The sequence below is a fragment of the Diadema setosum genome, chromosome 10, assembly GCF_964275005.1.
Source record: "Diadema setosum chromosome 10, eeDiaSeto1, whole genome shotgun sequence".
NCBI classification, from domain to species: Eukaryota; Metazoa; Echinodermata; class Echinoidea; order Diadematoida; family Diadematidae; genus Diadema; species Diadema setosum.
The window spans coordinates 39458685-39477074 of NC_092694.1; the positions used below are offsets into that span (position 1 = coordinate 39458685).

The 18390-nt window shown below is 38.2% G+C and overlaps 1 protein-coding gene across 1 annotated transcript in view; it reads left to right on the forward strand.

Moving 5' to 3' along the window:
• Positions 1–18390, forward strand: part of LOC140234362 (uncharacterized) — a 27535-nt gene continuing 9145 nt past the window's right edge. The window contains exons 1-5 of the mRNA XM_072314420.1: positions 1–64; positions 2848–2871; positions 10069–10299; positions 10764–10932; positions 17586–17716. Coding sequence (XP_072170521.1) covers positions 1–64; positions 2848–2871; positions 10069–10299; positions 10764–10932; positions 17586–17716 — 619 coding nt within the window. The remainder of the gene's footprint in view (positions 65–2847; positions 2872–10068; positions 10300–10763; positions 10933–17585; positions 17717–18390) is intronic.

Here is an 18390-nt window from a genome sequence, read left to right on the forward strand (position 1 = left end):
ATGTTTACAACAGTCTTTGCCACAACTTGCCTCTTTCTACTCCTCCATAGTCCATGTATTCAAGGTAAGTATCGTGTTACTTTGCTGCAACTATCATCTTTTAAATCAGTATTCCGTATACATCATCGATTTTGATTTGATTTGATTTATTTATTTCAACACGGTAAAAAGCTGCTTTTCAGCAAAGCCGTACATAAAAATTTACAAAACTTAATCAAAAACAGAGGAACAGGTACAAGAATAATAATAAGAAAAACAAACTGACAAAACACAATATAAATAGCATACAGTGAACAGAACTCAAACTGGAATGAATATAAATACAAGTATAAAATGACTGACATAAATTTATGTCGAGTACATTTCGATAACAACAAAATCAAACTGTGACGAAAATTATATGTGTAATAAAAAAACAACAACAAATATAACACAAGGATTTGTTTCAAATGAGTGGCAAGAAAATTAATATGATATCTGAAAATTTACTTTCTGAATTGCTTGTGCAATAGAGCTTAAATGATCAATATTTCGAATATTTTGGGGTAAACTATGAAATAATCTAGATGCATTATAAAACGGACTTCGCTTTAAATAATTAGTCCTTGGTATGGGTAAAAATACAATTTTATTATTATTACGTACATTAAAATAATATTCTCTTAATGTGATACGTGAGCATGAACTCTGTGTTAATAAATTATGAATGGCTTTATATATTTGAGTTACTGCGTGCTTTTTCCCAGTGTTCCTTTAAACAATCAATTTTCAGGGTGTTATATAGTGTCTCCCTGCTAAACCGAGCATCTGCGCCTATAGCACAATGCGTAAAGCTCTATTCCGTGGAGTCTGGGGCCTTTGCAGGTCGCGCACATTTCCATTCATCCACGTAAGGGAACAATAGAGTGTGGTTGTATGATCGTTTTGTACAATAAGAGCTGACTTTTCGTCTACAAAACTTCTATGATTGCTTCAACAATTGAAGACTCCTCATGTACTCTTATGTTTGACCTGATTAATGTGAGCCTTCCAAGAAAGGTTTCCATCTAGTGTCACCCCAATTTAAGGTATTTGCATTCTGTTACTCTTCGTAATTTGGTGCCATTCACGTTTATGTCAACATATTCAAAATGACGCAACTTTGCCTTTGTTCCAATTAACATAAAATTACACTTATTTACATTGAGAAGCAAATGGTTATGAAAAAAACAGTCACTAAGTAAAGACAGTTCGGCATTTATTGTTACTTCTAGAATTGTTGGATCCTTAGCAGAAAAATACAAACACGTGTCGTCTGCATACACAGAATTCAAACTTACATTGTTTGATAGCCTGTGGGAGATCATTGAGTGTTAAGATAAACAGTAATGGCCCCAAAATACTCCCTTGCGGAACACCACTTTCCACTGCAGTCATTGGCGAACTACGTGTATTTATTTCCGCATTCCGAAATATTGTCTAAACCACTCAGTTGCCAAATCATCAAATCCCAGGTATTGCCATGATTGCAAACTGATCAACCGAATGGGGAGACATTATTGTAAGATTCTTACCTGCATTGCAAATTGGTATTTGTTTTTGTTTTTTCATTGCTCTTATATACCGTTTATTTGGAAGAAAGTATGTTTGCTAGAAATGAAATGAGATCGGATATAGTTTATGACTTTGAAACGTTAAACCAGCAGTTCATGTGCCAGTTGTAAGGTTTTCCCTAAAATTGGATACCATTAAATATTCGTGTCTATTCTATCATGATTTTTTTCTACGTCACTAGTTTTACAACTGAATATGCATATCTTCCAAGTGGCTGCTAATGTTTTTCCCATGTAGAAGTGATAAAATCAATGGAAAGATGAATGTATGCATGATATATTTTCTTGACTCGCGCTTTCAAAAAACAAAATATATATAAAGATAAAAAATCTGGCCATATGAAATTGGTTTTAGCAAGCAAGACGCGTTGTCCGTTTCTTGGATATTCTGTCTTTGTTTTCTCAGTCCATGACTTCCCTTGAACCGTGAATGCGGGAATCTTGGAGTACTCTGGATGAAATAATTGCTAGTTAGATATCAATATGTCACAAAGGAGAAAAAAAAAAAACCAAAACGGCTGATAAAACAGACGTTTAACTAATTGTTTGTTTGTTTGTTTGCTTTTATTTCTGCATTCAATCAGATGCAATTTGAATGCAAACTTCAAAAAGTACAAAGACAAAGAATAACAAGTGCAGTGAAATAAATCGATAACAGTACATAAATAGATACACATAGGTGAATTCTGTTAAAAGGGTTTATCAAGTTTTGAATATTTGTCATGAGCAGTGAGTCATGCTATAGGGGTTTCCCTATTGACACCTTAATAAGTATTTTGCCGTAATGTGGTTGAAGGAATCTTCCGATTTGTGTGTGAAGTACCGTTTTGCCTTTCGTAAAGGAATAATTCTCATTTTTACGCCATGCACTGATCATGCTGATTACTCAATAGACGGACAATATTGTATCCCTGTCGTTCACATATTGATAATTTACTTTATAAAGGAAGTACCATTAAAAGATTAAAGAGGCAAGTGTAAATCAATTTTAAGAACCTGTCGACTATTAAGAGAAACATATAGGTGATTTATTGTAAGTGTTTCCATTCGCATATTATCATGTTGCTATACGCAGGCAAAATTTACTCCCTCAGCATGGTTAATTTTTTAATGTAAAGGAAAACAGGGAAAGGATACCATGTCTAGCCTACGAAGAAAAAAAAAAGGTCTCCTGAAGTTAATGTTTTTTTTTTTTTCTCTCTCTCTCTCTCTGCACACGTCTATTATTCTTCTGCACGGAATGGCACCCCACAAGGGAACTTGCGATTGAGTTTGGGAGGTAAGAGAATCATGAGACATGATTACGAAACATTCTATTTATCCCTCTACAGATCCCTCGCCCCCCACCCCCATATATGTTCTTCCGATTAGGGTGGGAGCAAAGCAGCTGGCAATTAACATGACACCGGTTCATTATTTCTTTTTCCCTATTTCATTTCGTTTATTTTATTTCCAACAAAACTTTAATTGCAATAAACGTTTGAATACATTAGATGGCACAAAAACAGTTAATGTAATCAAGGAAATTATTGTGAACTAAAATACACTAAATGTTATCACCTGAATGTCAAATACTGAATCAAAGTTTTTGGAAATGGAGTACGTGGACTGCTAAAAAGTATGAGGTGGTATTCTGAGACTGTTTTATCTCTGTTGTAACGTCTGTTGTAACTTCTGTTGCAACTTGTGTTTTATCTAGCGCACTCTTTGCCTGCGCATACCATTAGCCATGTCTACACCTATCCAAAAACTTGTAGTTATACTAACTACGAGCGCAAAAATTCCTTCCCCTAACCACGACAAAACTTCGATGCCGTTCACACCTACATGCAGTTAGCAAAACCTCGAGGTAAAGCTCACTGGCGTAGCCGGGGGGGGGGGGGGGGGCAATGGGGGCGGTCGCCCCCCCCCCCCTAAGATTTGGACAGGGGATTTGGGAGGCGGAAAAAAAAAATGCGTGTATACGTGTGCATGCACATGAAGCGGGTCTCCTTTGCAACCTTTCATCAAATAAGATATTTTTTTTTTAATATTTCACTCAAAGTGTGCACCAGATCGTTGAATTTCAATTCAAAATAGGCAAAATCTCTCGTGCTTGGGAGGGGGTATCCCCCTCCCAAACCCTCCCCCCTCTGTGCCTCTTTCCCTAGCTAAGTACACTTTTTAGATTTACAAAAAAATTATGAATAATTCTGAGTGCACAAGACTTATCACTTACTCCGAAAACTCAAGGTTCCCTCATGTATAAGGGGAATTTCCCCTTTTAATCGACCCTTTCCTCCCTCAGCCCCCCCCCCCATCAGTTGTTGTTTTTTTTTTTTTGGTGATTTCCCAAATGTTGATTCCTTCAAATATTCGTATACGAGATATCTCAATTTCAACCTTAAAAAGGCAAAAGCTCCATCGGAAGGGATGGGTGGAGATAACACTCGCCCACGCCTTCTCCCTACTCGCCCCCCCCCCCCCCCCCCCCCCGCCATGCATAGAAGTAGACTGTGGCTATACCCAGATCGCTTTATTTCAATTCTAAAAACGCAAAAGCTCCACGAGCGGGAGGGGGAATCCCCCTTCCCCTAAGCTCTACCTCACTAGACTTTACACATACACACAGATGGTGCACATTCGGAATAAGAGCTAAATTCTGTGATTTTAACACTTCGATGAAAAAGTATTGCACCAAAAATTTCCACCAGATCGCTGAATTTCAGGTCTGAAAACGCAAAATCACCTTCGTGTGGCAGGGGATATGCCCCTATCTACACCCTCGTGTGCATGCTTTTTCTGTTTGATTGCTGAACAGACAGCGTTCATAATATTCAGTGTAAGAATTAATACAAGAAGACTAGTGTATTTAAATTATACCATTTTATAGGCAAATTGTTCAATAATAATCTACACTAAAATATACTGCAACCTTAAACAAGTGGGACTGTTTCAACTCGTTAAAACACGCAAAAACATGCATCAAATTGCACCATTTGCAACATCAAAATCCAAAAAGTTCTCACCGTCGGAGGGGGGGGGGGGACACCCCCCTCCCACACCCTCCCCTCCCCCTCGCTCGCTCCACTCGCTCGGGTTCAGTCGCGTTCATGATATTCAGTGAAAAGAATTAATACAAGAAGTGTATTTTAATCATATCATTTTATAGGCAAATTGTTCAATAAATTAATAATCTACACTAAAATATACTGCAACCTTAAACAAGTGGCACTGTTTCAACTCGTTAAAATACGCAAAAACATGCATCAAATTGCACCATTTGCAACATCAAAATCCAAAAAGTTCTCACGTGGGAGGGGGGACACCCCCCTCCCACACCATCCCCTACCCCCTCGCTCGCTCCGTTCGCTCGGGTTCAGTCGCGTTCATGATATTCGGTGAAAAGAATTGATACAAGAAATATATCTAAATTATACCCTTTTATAGGCAAATTGTTCAATAATAACCTACATTAAAATAAACTGCTACCATAAACAAGTGGGACTGTTTCACGTCGATAAAACGCGCAAAAAACATGCATCAAATTGCACCATTTACAACATCAAAATGCAAAAAGTTCTTAACCGTGGGAGGGGGGACACCCTCCCCCCCCCCCCCCCCCAAGATGAAATCCTGGCTACGCCGTTGGTAAAGCTAACTACGATAGAAAATAAAGGGCGCCTAGTTTGCACGTAGGGTTGCGCACTATTGTAGAAAAAACTGAGCGTCGTGGTTAACAAAACTCCGTTCACATCTCTACGCGTTTAAACCACGACAACACCCTAAGAAATCTTGTGGTGTTGTCGTGGTGTCTTCGCCTTAAGGTTTTGTCGTGGTTTTCTAAACTACATGCGTCTACATCTACGCTAACTTGGAGTTTAGTGCCTCGTAGTTTACAAAACCTCGAGGTTTAGGAAACCTTAAGGTAAAGGGACCTAGGTGTGAACCTCACTATTGTCTTAGGGTATGCTCACGCGCGTAACAGTGGGCGCAAACCTGAACACACATTAGATTACACGGTATTCTGAAAACTGTTTTATATTCTGTTGTAAGTCATGCCCCGTGCAAATTTATGCTTCTGAGATAAAACAGGGTGGAAGGTGTTTTAACTACGTTGTAACATTCGCTTTAACTTAAGTTAGATAGTGAGATAATTCATTAACTCAATATTGTGGTATGTGAGTTCAAAATAAAAAAGATATACAAAAAATAAAAACAATGCATCTACAGAAAGGCAAAAGATATAGCAGTTTGACAAAATGTAAAGTCATTCCACAATACAAAATTTGGTAACAATAACACTGCAAGTACAAATGCGTAGCATAATTATGCACGTAATTATAAAAACACAAACACAATAATGAACAGAAAGGTAACCGGCACCGTCGGCAGTTTGTTCTAAGCACTATTCATTTCAAAATATTAAACATCTTTTTGTATGATTTCACTATCTTCACCAATAAGAATTCATTATCAGCACCTTTGGGTGTTTCAAAAATATTTATTGCTGGGGATGGTGCGAATCCTGAGAAAAGTAATGGAAGTCTAAGGTTGCATGATGGAACTTGACGTGATATTGATCTCCAAGAAATATCTTGTGCAGATAGTGACAACAACAACAACAATAATAATAATAATAATAATAATAATAATAATAATAATAATAATAATAATAATAACATGGCATTGCAAGAGCTTAACTTATTTAGAAGCGTCTAGTTCGCCATAAACTATGAAATCTGGGTTCCTCTTATGAACGCCAGATATCTTCTTATTTTTTAAACAAAATTTCAAATAAAAAGACTCAATCCGAGATAGCTTTGCAAATCCCCTACCACACCAACTATACGTCAAAACCGGTAAGAAGGCATAATAATCAAGCTTCTGTTGTATCTTTATTAGCCGGGTTCACACGTACACCAATTAGCGAGATACAAATCTCGAGATTTGCATCGCGATCGTCATCCCGAGTTTTTTTTGCACGTGTAGACAGAAAAAACCCGAAAATTAGCGGGATAAGCATCGCGATGCTAATCCCATGAAATCATGCGCTGGTTCGTTAATTAGCGGGATAATTGGCCCCACGCTGGTACGTGTGAACGGTCGGGATTAGAATCTCGAGTTTTTATATTCCATCATGCAATGCGCACATCACAACACTGGGGCCTCTGCGAAGAGGTCCTTCACCTCTTTGGAGAACATAAGCCGGGTTCACACGTATAAAATAGCGGGATGACGATCGCGATGCACATCCCGAGTTTTTTTGCGAGCGTCCACACGTACCAAATTAGCGGGATAGCGATCGCGATCGGTATCCCGCTAATTTGGCGAGCGTCCACACGTACCGAATTATCCCGCTAATTGCCGATAGAGATAACAGCAAAGCCTGCAAACTGGGTCACGCAGCGCACTTCTCTATCACTGCCTGCGCGCACATTTGTCCATTGTCTTTTACGCGTCAGTGGTGTGGTTCGCGCGCTGTTGTTGTTGTGCTCCAAAGATGTGAAGGACCTCTTCGCAGACGCCTCGCTGTTGTGATGTGCGCATTGCATGATGGGATATACAAACTCGAGATTCCAATCCCGACCGTTCACACGTACCAGCGCGGGGCCAATTATCCCGCTAATTGACGAACCAGCGCAAGATTTCTTGGGATTAGCATCGCGATGCTTATCCCGCTAATTTTCGGGTTTTTTCTGTCCACACGTGCAAAAAACTCGGGATGGCGATCGCGATGCAAATCTCGAGATTTGTATCCCGCTAATTGGTGTACGTGTGAACCCGGCTAATAGGGAGCTTTAGATTTTCGACGCGCGGACATTCAAAGGAAAAAAAAAAACATGCTCTGAGCTTGCGCAGTAGCGCGCGTAAAGTCAATCTATTTTTAGCTTGCGTCGCCTGAGTTGTTTACTACGCGTACTGGGCTATTTTGACGTCCGCACAGTTTACGACGTAGAGAGCTCCTTCATGCACTGATCATATGGGGGCGCGATTTTCTTTTTTATACGTTGCGTCCTAGCGTAATCTAAAGCCACTTTTCCACACGACGCAGGGAGAGGAGAACGTCCAGCGCACTCGTCGTCTCAAACGTCCGCGCGTCAAAATCTAAAGCTCCCTAATAACAACAGCGCGCGAACCACACAACTGACGCGTAAAAGACAATGGACAAAGGTAAGTGCGCGCAGGCAGTGATAAAGAAGGGCGCTGTGTGACCCAGTTTGCAGGCTTTGCTGTTATCTCTGTCGGCAATTAGCGGGATAATTCGGTACGTGTGGACGCTCGCCAAATTAGCGGGATACCGATCGCGATCGCTATCCCGCTAATTTGGTACGTGTGGACGCTCGCAAAAAAACTCGGGATGCGCATCGCGATCGCCATCCCGCTAATTTGTACGTGTGAACCCGGCTATTGTCCTATTTGTGCGCACGCCAGAGAATGAGCGCTTGTTAAAACGCGCAGAGTTAAACAAGGCGCATTTGCCCAAGGGAGCAATCTTATTGGTTGAAATGTCGTACGGGTGCGTTTATAAGATTTTGCGTGCCTAGAATCACTGTTTTGAAACACTGTTTCAAATCACAGTTTCGTCAGGAGAGCGTTTATAAGATTTTTTCTCCGAGCGTGTTGGGGCTCTTGCTCAGACTGTGCCATTGCGCAACTCACTCTGCGCAGTTTTTCCTCGGCAAAAGATCAAACAGGGTGCGCGCAAGGCATTGTGACGTCACATAAACAGTGTTTGCGATCGCGGTTGCGTTTATAAGATTTTTGAAACACTGATTCTACAGAAACACTGTTTGTAAACGCACTATTTTGTGCGTTTACAAACAGTGTTTCAAAACACTGTTTCAAATCACGGCGAGCGTTTATAAGAATTTTTTTTTCGAGCTAGAATCACTTTTTGGCCATAAACAGTGTTTCAAAACACTGTTTCTGGCCAGCAGAAAAATCTTAGGCCGCGTTTATAAGATTTTGCGTGCCCAGAATCACTGTTTGAAACACTGTTTTGAAACACTGTTTCAAATCACAGTTTCGTCAGGAGAGCGTTTATAAGATTTTTTCTCCGAGCGTGTTGGGGCTCTCGCTCAGACTGTGCCATTGCTCAACTCACTCTGCGCAGTTTTTCCTCGGCAATAGGTCAAACAGGGTGCGCGCAAGGCATTGTGACGTCACATAAACAGTGTTTGAGATCGCGGTTGCGTTTGTAAGATTTTTGAAACACTATTTTTACAGAAACACTGTTGGTAAACGCACTATTTTGTGCGTTTACAAACAGTGTTTCAAATCACGGTTAGCGTTTAAAAGATTTTTTTGTCTTGCTAGAAACACTTTTTGGCCATAAACAGTGTTTCAAAACACTGTTTCTGGCCAAAAGAAAAATCTTATAAACGCACCCTATGATGCTACTTCTAATAATATTAATTTTCCTATCGCATAATTATGATTATTGCGATGGGCGTGGTTATCATGACTTACAACACCGTTAAAGGTAGGGGATACCTTTTACAGACCTCCCAAAATGCAGCAAAACATTAAATATGAACCTCAGGGGACTTGTTTAGGCCACTGCTGAGAAATTTGGAAGTCAACAGTTATCTACAATTTGAATAATGCACAAAACTCAACTACTCAGTAGTTCTGTGTGTCAGTCACACTTAAGCCTTTTTGTTGCAGTCTCCTGTATTTTTTTATCTATAAACACAAATCTAAAAGTTTAAGAGCTGATGTAATAACATATAGAGTGTGTGGCAAGAATGTATATAGAAATGTTTGTAAGTTTTGATGAACTTTCTTCACAAAACATACATGATGGACACACATGCAGTGCATGGGTCTGCAAAGGTATAGCCTAGTAATGTACTGGAATTTACGGTGAGCCCCGAAAAAAATCAATTCAAAATCTAACGGTCAATAAAAATGTACTAAATGTTACCTTCCACTTTCAATACTTTATGGGAGTTTCTAAAATGATACTCTCTTCAACATACCACTGTATTTATACAACTCTTCATTTAAGGCATGCAAATGGGATTCCTTACCTTTAAAACAGTTTTCAGAATACCAATTTACAACTTTTTTAGCGGTGTTGTAACTCACAGATTTACAACACAAGTTACAACACAAGTTACAACAGAGATAAAACGGTGTTCAGAATACCAAAAAGCAGGGCTTGCATCCCTGTTCATGTTTTTGTTTGAGTTTTCAGCATATTTAGTTCCATGAATTTTCGAGTTCCTCCATTTTTCGTTGTGTCATGTTCAGAATGGCACTTTTTTTATTATATCATATTATATCCGAAATAATGATTGTTACCATCAGTTTTTATCGCGTGTTTGTAAAGCACGTTTGTCTACAAGGTACAGATTCGAGCACTTGTTGCTCCCCATCTGCAATGTGATACATGAAATAACTGTAGAATAATAGTCATTTCCTTCACCTAACATGCTTGCATTCTATGTTCCTCGTCTTTCCTACACTGATACATCTCACTGATGTGTAGATGAGTTCATGCTGCTGGCGGATTACAGTAGACGAGCAATATACGCTTCTAACATCAGGGACATCACATACAGAAGACTCCCTCTCTCGAACCCGGGTGGTGCGTGGAGTGTGGACTATGATCCTGTTCGCCAACTTCTCTTCTGGACGTACGGGGGGAATCCAGGGCGAATACAGAGCTCTCACCTCGACGGATCAGATGCTACTATCATTGTTTCCACAGACATAAGAGGTGACACGGCCATAAAATATACACATTTTCGTTACGATTTCGGTGATATTTTTTTTTCTTTTTTCATTCACGGGCGCAATGAAATAGTTTAATAATTGAGTGTACAAATTGTATACTCTTATGTGAGGTGTGCATCTGAAACTTTCCTGCTGTCCAACTTTTTGTAGATATCCGGGTGCCTGTCCTTTAATTGAGTTAACATGGGAAGACACCATCATTTGCAGTTCTGTATGTGATGATGATGATGATGGTGGTGTGTGTGTGTGTGTTTGCGTCATTTTCCTTATAAAATGCGATAAATCATGCCAACATACTAATGCATGAAACGGCTTCATTGTTAAGTTGTTTAAGGATCCATTATTGCTGCTCTTCATTTTATTTGACTTGAATCTTGATACAAGTTATAGTTCTGCATAAGTAGATATCATAATAACACGGATGATTTTTCTGGGTTTGTTTTTCAGAACCCTACGGAGTGGCAGTCGATCCCAGCGAGTCCAAGGTATACTGGTGTGATCACTATCCCTCTCTCAGTAAGATAGCCGTGGTGAATTACGATGGATCTGGGAGAAGAACTTTAGTTTTTTTACCACAAAGGCGACCATACGGAGTTACCATTAATCCTATAAGAAGGTGGGTCCGTAGGATTTTACTCAGTGTAGTAGATTTTAATTTAGATTTTAATTTTAATTTTTAGATTTTAATTATTAAGTCTTCAAGAAAAAATGAGTGAATTCTATCTGATTCATTTGATTGAGGTCGTAGCAAGTTTGTTGTGACAATGGCATAAAGTTACACCCCTATAAAGACAAATCCTGAAAAACTTATTCTTAAAGGAATAACGTCCATTGTGATTTTAAAAATATAAGAACAGATCATGTATTGCTAAGAAAAGCCAGCCTTTCGTTAGTCTTAACATTGAATAATCGTTAGTAACTTTTGATACCAATGTAATCAATACATACATTTCTCAGGTGAATGATAACAATAGATTTGATAATAATAATAACATATTCTTTTGTAACCGTATCAAATTCTGAAAGAAATATCTTTTCGCTTCAAGGATCACTTCAGAATAGAAACGAGACCAAAAACAAAAATAAAAATAAAATAAAAAAGAAAGAAAGAGCAGATGATGGAAAAGAAAGCAACAATCAATGCAGTGAAAGCTAAGATAATAAAGGGCGGAACACTTCCTTTTGAAAATAAAATGACTTAAGCATTGTTTTGAAGAAATTAACTATTCTGCAAGTTTAATATTATCCAGGAGACCAATCCATAGTTTAACTGCTCCCACTGCAAAAGCTCGTGCTCCATTAAATTGAGTTACGGTTTGATGAACAAAGAGAGACGTAGAACGCAGATTTCTGGGTAGGGCTAACTGATATTTTTGATAAATTCTTGGAGATTCATTGTTGGACCAAAACCACATATGCAGGAGAAAGTTAATAAAAGAATGTGTGCCGGTATGGTCTGGGCAGCCAGTGTAATCCATGCAAGCTTGAGGTGATGTGGTCATGTTTACGAGCATGGGTTATATAACTTAAAGCAGAGTTTTTGATTTGTCAAGTTGTTCAATGTGTGTATCAGGAAGTCCACGTAAACTATCACAAAATCATGACAACATACGCACATGCCATCTCTCCGCTGATTCCCGAATGAGAAATTTTCCAAATTTAAAGGAGTGCCAATGAAGCTCTTTTACATGTTTCATTTACAAAGGTATTCAAAGTTAGATGTGAATCAAGCATGACGCATACATTACATAATTATATAGGCCTACATAATCAAATTCGATGAATAGTAAGATATTAGACAAGATTAGGGAGTAAACATTGGTGTCAAAAGGGCTGGAATAATTGATATGCAGATATGCGTTTTGTGTGCACTGTGTCTATTTGGTGATGTAAACTATGATATTAGTTATGATTGATGTTTGAAATATGGGGCGGAAGAAAAATTACAAACACTTGGACAACAAAATGAAATTCATAAAAAGATGCGATTTACAAGAAAAGGGTAAGGAACAGGTAGAGGACGTTTACTACTTTAACTGTTTGAGAAAGATGAAAATTGGCAGGAAGGTTGATTGCCATTCAGCTAGACATAAGTAAGTCAAGACATCTACCAGCGAGGACTATCTCCGTTCTGACAATAACAATTAAGGACAGTAACCCAATAAGATCCTACCACTGTGGACAGTATACCTCCATGGCTATAGCGTTTACAAATAAGGACAGTTTTATACATCAATGGCTATCAGGACAATTACCTCTGCGCTCTGACAGTCTATAGGTATTACACCGATTATGTTACCGTCTCTGGTAATTTACACTCTAGGCAACATCACTTATTATTACATGTATGAGGTAGTTTTGCGGAGCAATGGTATTTTGATCGGTCGTCGAGGTCAGCGGGCAATATTAGTGCGCATCACCCTCAATCCGCGTCTCGCCAGTCACTTTACGTGTAAGCATTCCGGTCAATCACAAGGAAGAGACATTCACAAATGAGATCCCGGACACATGCTCCGCAGAAGAACGCCAATAAATCAATGGTATTTTGATCGGTCGTCGAGGTCAGCGGGCAATATTAGTGCGCATCACCCTCAATCCGCGTCTCGCCAGTCACTTTACGTGTAAGCATTCCGGTCAATCACAAGGAAGAGACATTCACAAATGAGATCCCGGACACATGCTCCGCAGAAGAACGCCAATAAATCAATTCGTACAAGTCCATTTGTGCTCAATAACTGCTTAGTGACCATCATTTATTACAACTCTCCTAACTGAAACAGAAGAAAAAGTGTAAATACGTTCAGTTCAGTTCAGTTTATTTTATTTAATCACGGCAATTTGCTTCAACAAAGCTGTTCTTCTGCAAATCCGTGAACAATATAAAAATAGCAGTAATACATGCAAAGTGAATATACAATAATAAAGAAACGAACAAGTATCAGGTATAGCAACAAAAACAACGAAACATTAAAAAAGTACAGCAAAAAAGAAAAGAAAACGGAGCAAATACCCTAAAGAAACATATTATTTCAACAATATCAAGTAGAGAGAGAGAGAGAGAGAGAGAAAGAGAGAGAGAGAGAGAGAGAAATCCTGGGCAGTTGCTTCGGCTACAGCAGATTATTATATCAAGAGCTCGTTTGAAACTGGATAGAGAGAACTTACATTTCAGATCATAAGTTAACATATTCCAACACTGCACACCTCTAAAGGAAAGAGTTCTTTTTCCGACTTCTGTTTTTACCTAACACAGCATAAATTTCTTCACACTGCTTCTCAAAAAAATAATTTGTTATATGTTCTTCAAACTTTTGTAAAACATTCTGGAAACATTCCATTAGAAATTTTATACATAACATGTAGTAATTGTTTATATCTTCGTTTTTCCAAAACATCTAATAACAAACGATTGTAGATTGCTGAGGTCGAGTATCTTGATTCAACCAAAAGGACAGTTTTCAACACTCTATTTTGAATAATTTGCAACTTGTCAGAATCCGTTTTTCGCAGATTACCCCATACAACGCTGCAATAATCGAATTTACTCTGAATAATGGATTTATAAAATACAAGAGCAATTTTTTTCAGTTATACAAAATCGTATTCTTTTCAATAAATACAGACTTTTCACTGTGCTTTTTATCACCCTATCCACCTGTTGGCTCCAATCAAGATGTTGGTCAAGATAAACTCCTAAGTATTTACAGCAAGTAACAGAGGGAACCTCAGATTCGTCAATACTGACTCTCAACACCTTGTTTTTAATCCTCTTTCTGGAACCTATCAACATCGCTTCACATTTTTTTTCTCATTCAGAGCAAGTGAGTTTACTTCCAACCATTGTGACAAACACGACAAGTCATTATTTAGACCTCTTTGTATTTGACCGAGATCCTTGCCAGGTAAATAAAGACATGTATCGTCAGCGTATAAATGGACCGTACATTCCTTAATGCAATCAGGCAGATCGTTGATGTATACGTTGAATAACAAGGGCCCTAACGTAGAGCCCTGTGGGATTCCACATGTTACATGGCTAGGCTCGGATATAAAGCCGTCAATAGAAGTATACTGAACACGATCGTGGAGATAATTACTAAACCATTTACACACAATATCATTCAAACCAAGGAGAGATAACTTATGAAGAAGTGTCGCATGATTGACTGTGTCAAATGCCTTTTTGAGGTCAATGGAGACCATTCCAACCATTTCACCCTTATTATGGAGCATTTCTTCTGTGACACAGAGTAAAGCAGTCATAGTGGAATGGGCAGGTCTGAAGCCTGATTGATTTGGGTTGATAATATCATTTCTAGTTAAATAATCATACAACTGGTTGAAGATGAGTTTTTCAATCATCTTTGAAATAACAGACAAAATAGATATGGGTCTGTAATTACCCATCTCACTTCGACTACCACTTTTATACACTGGCGTAACTTTTGAGATCTTCCATTGTTCTGGAATGCAACCACAATTCAAAGAAAGATTAAATATGTACCTAAGTGGTTTTGCAATTATACGTATAACAGGCTTTATCAATGTCATTGGTATAGTGTCCATTCCATATGAGTTTTTTATTGGCATACTTTCAACCACTTTCACAATATCTTCTTCAGTAACATCTTCAAATGAGAACAATGAACTTCTTTTCGGCACATATTTTGCAATCTCTTCCTGTGTTCTTTGATCATGACTCTTGCTAATCGCATCGCCTACATTTGTGAAATATGCATTAAAACAATTTGACATATCAGTTTTATCCTTGACCTGTGTGTTATTATTCACAATGTATTCTATTTGCTTGAAGGTATTCTTTACAGGAGTAATAAACTTTAACGATTTCCAAACATCTTTTGAGTTACCTTTACTGGAAAAAATAGCATTCTTTCTTTGCCTGGCGACATTTCATAGTAACTTCATTTCTAAGCTTCGTGTATAACTTCCACTCACTATGAGTTTTAGATGATTTAGAAATGAGTTTTTGTCTATCTCTTTGACGCATCAGATCTAAAATTTCTTCTGTTATCCAAGGGGATTCTTTTTCTTTACTCTTTTCTTTTTTAGCGGTACAAATGCATTCATCACACTTAATAACTTTCTTTCAAATCCATCATATGCCTCAATTACATTATGGTAAGTTTCTACATGGTTTCACTGTACCTTAAAAATCGCTTCCGCGTATTCTTCCATATTACATTTACCAACATTACGGGACACCTTATATCTATGTACATTTCGTTTTTGGTTCTTGTTTTTTGTACCCCAAGTGCAAAATACAAGGTAGTGGTCGCTCAGAGATATTGGTATAACATTTGTGAACTGAATTTTTCCGACCCTGTTAGTTATGATCAGAAGTTGAAGTTCGCCTGTTACAACTACATATGTATCTTGGAAGTTGAAGTTGATTGATGTACATTGAAGAACAATTTGGCAATTATTCGATATGTTGTTGAAAATCTACAGGTAAGTCAAATATGGCTTGATCTATCAATAACGTATAGCCGTATTCACGTATTTTTCTAATTTACCAAGGGGTTAGGTAATAATTATGAGTCCACGAAAACCACTCCTAGTCAGCAACAGGGTCCTTTCGCCACTCAATAAATCCAGTGAATCGATCCTGTTGAAACCGTCATCATGCCAGTACATTTTCGTCCCTATACATGTAAGTCAGGACAAGAAATAGGAGCAACATTAATTGAGATAAATCATAGTGACAGCATCCTCTATACGATAAATAACATTAGGGGTACTCTTTGCTTATCTTTCTGCTGAAGTCAATAATAATTTCATATATATATGTCAGGTATGGTATTACCGGGCAGTCCGGCATGACGCGCACATTTTTGCGCACAAATGACATTCAATACTGGCGGGACCTTGTGGATTAGCCTCACAGAGCGTTGTATCGGCCGAAATCGCAAAACAAATACGCAAACAAACCGCGACTTAAAAATGTAAAAATGTATGTGAAGAAATTCACATTTCACCTCAGATTAAGAAGAAGATGCTGATTTATCAGAAGGTTTCATCGCGTGAATTGTTCGAAATATTCAAATTAGACATTTTACCGTGGCCATCAGTTATCACAACTCTCCTCGTCTTCGACTCGGGCAATTTTCTTTCAGTTTGGGCAATATTTTCTGATATCTCCCTCAAGGCCAGTCAATATTATATAATTATACAATGCCATACATATCTTCTGGTGACCTGTTTGTATACTTTGGTTTAATCATGACATCAGTTGAATTGTGAGTTGAAGGTCCTGAGAGGTCAAGTCAACCTTATCTGTTGTGTAGGTAATTATAAACTTCAGTTTCATCGCGACTGATTGACTACTTGTAATAATAATAATAATGATCGGTGTTTATATATGGTAGTCAATGAAAAAAAATCATAAATCATAATCTAAGTATTCATCTATTTATTTTTTAGTAACTACGTACTGATCAGAACCATCACTGGCCATTAGGCGGAAGTAGGCATTCTACTGGATATGGCGCCTGTCTAAACATCACGAAATCCTGAACTCGAATGCCATTCGAATATGTTTGGCAATATGCATTTGTCACGGTATTTACTCAGCCATTGATTGACCGGGCGTGGTTACCTCGATGAAGAGCAATTTGTCATTCATTTGCAATAAACAAAAACAACAACAACAACAACAACAACCCGACGTAACAATTATTTATTTGATTGAGCTTCAGTTTGTTAGTATATCATGTAGCCTGATATGTGGAGGCGAGAGGATTACTTCTGACATGTTTCATCACAAACATGTAGTTATTTACCCAAAATCATATTCGGTAATTTTCGCACTTTATAGAGACAACTGGTTTAGAACATGGGAATTTTTTGAAAGCTCTCGAGGAGATAACCTTCTTTTCTGACATTCTTTACTGCACGGTGTAGTCAGTCACGCCAAGTTGAAGTGCGTTGACATATTACCCGTGATCACTAACCCCCTGTCATATAATTTAAAATAAGTCCGATCCTAATCATCTGCCTTAATTCAAAATAAAGGGTGATCACAACAACTTTGGAAAATTGGTGTTGGTAGTTTGTTTGTTTGTTTGTTTGTTTGTTTGTTTGTTTTTTGACTGATGCCGGTAGGGTGAAGGAAAGTAAACTTGGAATGTCTTATGGAACATTGGGGAACGTAAAAAAAAAACAGTTTTGACGCTGATAGATCGAGACTCATTTATGATTCAAATTACTGTGAAAGTGAGTAGGCCTAAGTTTTGGTTTGCTATCTTCCAGAGAACTTTACTGGGGAGTCCACGGCCAAGGAGCCATTGAAAGGATGAGCATAGACGCCCTCAACGCTGAACCCGAGAACGTTGTTGACACTCAAATCCAGTACGTTAGTGGCCTCGCTTTTAACAATGAAGGTGTGTACATCATTGTTTTGCTACGGTATCAAGCAATTTAACGCAATGCCATCTAAATATACCACAGAATGTATTTGGATGAATTAATGAGTAATGATAAATGTCATAAATACTGTTGGTACACGAGCACATATATTTGTATTCACATATTCCATAGAAACCGGTCAGGTTTACAGATGTGTTGCTAAATTTAGTGACTTCCGTTTAATGTCTCTCTCTCTCCTCCCTCCGATGGTAGCATCCGGGCACTTAAATGGTGTGACCATAAAAGTTAAAGGCATAAATATACCAAATGTGACCAGTTTTTATAATAAAAACGTTTCTAGACTAAACCGTTGATTTAAAGAAAGAAAGAGGAGAGAGAGAAAATGGGGCCCTTAAACTAGACTAACCCGTCTACAGTATCTCCTCATAATTATTTTAGGCTTTATTGCGAAAATTTTATATGGTAGGATGTTTTGTGATACAACAGACCTACACATATGCATCAAATGTGATACCTTGAATTCTTTTTGAATCACTGCTCCCAAAGGTAATCTGAAAAGTTAATTCAAATGAATTTCACACTGATTTCTTTTTCTCACTTGTTGCGCTATGGATAATACATCGGAAATGAATTGAGATTCTTGGCCAAACGCTTAACTGTATCCCCCGAACAGAGTTCGAAGGAAACT